Source organism: Microtus ochrogaster (assembly GCF_000317375.1).
Source record: "Microtus ochrogaster isolate Prairie Vole_2 chromosome 14 unlocalized genomic scaffold, MicOch1.0 chr14_random_3, whole genome shotgun sequence".
Classification (NCBI taxonomy): Eukaryota; Metazoa; Chordata; class Mammalia; order Rodentia; family Cricetidae; genus Microtus; species Microtus ochrogaster.
Genome location: NW_004949098.1, coordinates 13,465,059 through 13,468,819, shown reverse-complemented (window position 1 = coordinate 13,468,819; position 3,761 = coordinate 13,465,059). Strand labels below are relative to the sequence as shown.

Below are 3,761 nucleotides of genomic sequence, written 5' to 3'. Positions count from 1 at the left end.
ATCTGTCCCTTTAAGGTCGGCCGCCTCCCGGCCACCAGGGACTCACTCCCACTCTCCCTTTCACTGGGGACCGACCTCTTCACAGTCAGAATCGGCCACGTACTTAGTGCCGCTTCCAACCAATCAAGACCCAGTTATCTCGCGCCTTTGAGGGGCATGCACTTGCACCAATGAGCTCCAAGCCTTCTCCAGCGCCTCACTTTGGGAGGCGGGTCCAATCACAGAACAGGCCAATCTGTTCCAGAGAAGGCATTCGGGAACCGGAAAGGCTCACCAATCAGTAAAGAGGACTCGGGGGAGGGACATTTCTCATTGGTCATCGCTTCCGGAAAAGGGCAGGACTTCCACAAGCAAAACTACAATTTGATTGGTAGGCATGATGTTGACAACTGGGAATGCGCCCGCCTGGTTCGGAGTGGCAGGGCGCGCAGCCAATCGCAGAGCAGAAGCGCGGACCGCTCGCTCAATGGGCGATGTCCGCACTAGGCTGTCACTCAGGTGGCGGTGGCTGAGACGTGGCTGGGCAGCCCTGCCGCTGCGGCGCGAAGTCGGGAAGCGGCGGGGTCCGTGGCGCGCGCTTGTGGTGCTCCGAGGCTCCGAGCGGCGGGACGGGCGGGCGCCGACGGCCGGGACTCCATGCCCGCTCGTGGGGCGGGCCTCTGATGGAGCGCGCCACCCGGGCCGGGCCGCGCGCGCTATTGCTGCTGCTGCTGCTGCTGCTGCTGCTGGGCTGCACGGCGGGGATCTCGGCGGCCACGCGCGCCCGCAGCCTGCCCGCGCCCACGGCGGACGCGGTTTTCGGCTTGGGGGCAGCGGCCGCCCCGACTTCGGCCGCGCGGGTGCCTGCGGTGGCTACGGCCGAAGTGACCGTGGAGGACGCCGAGGCGCTGCCTGCCGCCGCTGGCGAACATGAGTCACGCACGACCGAGCCGGACGACGACCTGGACCTGCGGCCGCGTGGCAGGTGAGAGGTTGCGGACCGGGATCCGGGTGCCCCTCGCAGGGATGCGAGTGACTGCGGACAAGCAGAAAGCCGCGACACCTTCCTGCGTCGTTCAGAGTGCCTGTCTGGTCCTGGCTGTTGGGAGGGCAACAGCATCCTCAAAGGAGGAGGAGGGATGCTTGGAGAACCCCCGCACCCGGCTTAGAGATGAAAGCCCACTTCCTCGCTTTCATTGTTTCCGGGCTTGGCCATCCTCCTGGTCCTTTCTACACTCTTACTCCCAAATATGTGACCCGTTCTATCCAGCGCCGTCGCTACAGCTGTTTAGAGAAAGGACTTTGAAAAGAGATGTCTACGTGTATCCTTCAAATACAAATACCTTGTGGCTCCTAGTCAAGAGTTTTGATTTTTCGTTTCTCTAATTGAGATCTGCTGGAACACCTGCATCAGAATTGCCTGGGGGATGCTGGTTTAAAGGACAGTTTTCTAGGCTCCGCCCCGGTTTCACTGAACCAGACCTCTTCTGGGTAAAAACCTGAAAACTGCGTGTTGAACAAGCTCCCCCGACTGCTCTTGAACACACTAAAGTTTAAGCGCTCTGGTTAGGTTCTTGTATACCGGCAGTTCTTTGATAGTTAAAGAGGGTTACCATAGTTTATTTCAGTTGGGTTTCTTAGCCTTATAAGCATACAAATTCAAGAGACAAATTTTGAAGCAATTTTCAAAGTCTGCATGGAATATAATGATAAAGTATTTTCAGACAGCACATGTGGAGAAAGTGGCACTATTTAACAAAAGGGGTGATAAAAGCATTAGGTAAAGCAAAACAGAGAGAACCATTAAATTAGAAAGTATTTTAAGTTTATAACATAGTATTTACTAAGTTCTAGCAAGTATCCGAACCTTGATCTATGTACCCAGTGACTACTAGAAATAACCTGAGTCCTAAGACTATCCATAAACATTTGGATAAACATCTTGGAGCTGCTGTAAGTTACAAGTGGTAATTTATCAGAATAAATTGCAAGAAGTAGAGTGAAATATTTTGTTTTCCTGAGAACACACACCCACACTAACAGATCCTTACTAAACTCATCAGAGCCCAAGATTCACTGGCGGTCCCGAGGTTGAGCAGGTAGCCCTTGGTAGGAGTGTCCAGTCAGTGGTCAGGGAGAAGCGGTGCAAATGAAGTGTCATGGTGATCCAAGGCTTATGTGGTTTTCACTGTGTTCGGAGAAGGGGTGAGGTAGGTTCGCAGGCAAGAAATTGCTGGGACAGGGTTGGAAATGGGTAGAATGCAGACAGTAGTGCCACACTTCAGACAGCAAGAGGCACGGGGGCTGGAAATTATGCTGAGATCCTTTGTCATACATGCGTGTGTGCGTGCGTGTGTGTGCCTGTGCCTACCCTAACAACGTCATTGCTTGGAAACATGTTGTTAGACCTCCAGAGTCAGGCACCACCCAACCTACTGACTAAGCTCTATATTGTAATAGATCACCTTATGATTAAATACACATTAGTTTGAGAAATATTATCTTGAATGGCAGGCCTGAGTAAAAGTTATGCTGAAATCTTTCTCTAACAACAGGGTTTACTGAAACCCAAGGTAAGGATACTAAAAGAACATCCTTGCTAGCCCCATAATGGCTCCCACAATCAAGCTATGTCTTTCCTTGTTCTCCCTCTCTGTCCTTTCCCCATCTGGACCATCCCATTCCCTCATGTTCTCCTCCTCCCTCCCCTTCTCTCCTCCCTCCTCCTTCTACTTTCCTTTCCCCCTCCCAATTTTATAGGGGGTGGGTAGGTGGGGCGAGGGAACACCTGCATAGGACCAACTAGGCCCTCTGAATGTGGATGACAGTTGTTTGGCCGGAGCAGACTGTGGAACCCACTGACAGTGGGACCGGGATTTATCCCTAGTACTTGAACTGGCTTTTTAGAGCCCATTCTGTTTGGAGGGTACCTTACTCAGCCTAAATATAGGGGCGAGGGCCTTGGTAATGCCTCAAAGTGATGCGTCTGACTATGTTGACTCCCTATGGGAAGCCTTACCTTCTCTGAGGAGTGGATGGGGGCTGGAGGGAGGGAAAGCTTGGGAGAGCGGGAAAAGAGGAGGGAATGGGAACTGGGATAGGCATGTAAAATGAGAAAAGATTGTTTTTTTTTAATAAAAATAAAAATTAATTAAAAAAGAAAATGAAAGAAATAAAGGTGGCTCTTTATTTGAGGTGGCTCTTGCTTATAAAATTGCAGCACCTGGGAGGCAGAGGTGGGAGGATTGCTGTGAGTTCTGGATTACAGAATGCAGGACCACTTTCTTCCTTACTCAGAAACAAGAGTGAAACTAGAAGAAATCCGCCTGGTGGAGAGCATGTGATCTCTGGATAGGACTGTACAGTAGTGTGAAGTTAGCATAGTGAGAAGCCACGGGTGAGTTGGGTCAACTGGAGATACATATTCAAAGTTAAAGAAAAGGTTTTTTCTAAGTGCTATTTACAAGTTAAAAAAAGTCTGAAGACATCAGTTCCATAATAATAGAATGATATCCTGTTTGTTTCAAGGGGAGGACTGGAGGGACAGAGCTAAGTTAACCAAGCGTTGATTGCAGACAGCTGTGAAGAACTCTGGCACTTGCAGAACAGGGGAAGGTGGGGAATCAAGGGCTGTGTTTTTGTGCCTTGTCTTTTGATGCATAGCAAGACAAGACCTACTGAGATTCATTTTCTCCTTATATAGGCATTCGTCTTTACCCATGGCACTTGACATGTTCACTCTGCATCTCAGACCTTGTGACTGACTGGATAAATATTCTTGT

General features: G+C 50.6%; 1 protein-coding gene across 3 annotated transcripts in view; it reads left to right on the top strand.

Annotated features, from left to right (window-relative positions):
- Window positions 1-467: 467 nt before the first annotated feature.
- Window positions 468-3,761, top strand: part of Eif2ak3 (eukaryotic translation initiation factor 2 alpha kinase 3) — a 72,387-nt gene continuing 69,093 nt past the window's right edge. For all 3 annotated transcript variants that reach the window (XM_005364776.2, XM_026787981.1, XM_026787982.1), the window contains exon 1: window positions 468-964. In XM_005364776.2, coding sequence (XP_005364833.1) covers window positions 663-964 — 302 coding nt within the window. In that variant the 5' untranslated portion in view covers window positions 468-662. The remainder of the gene's footprint in view (window positions 965-3,761) is intronic.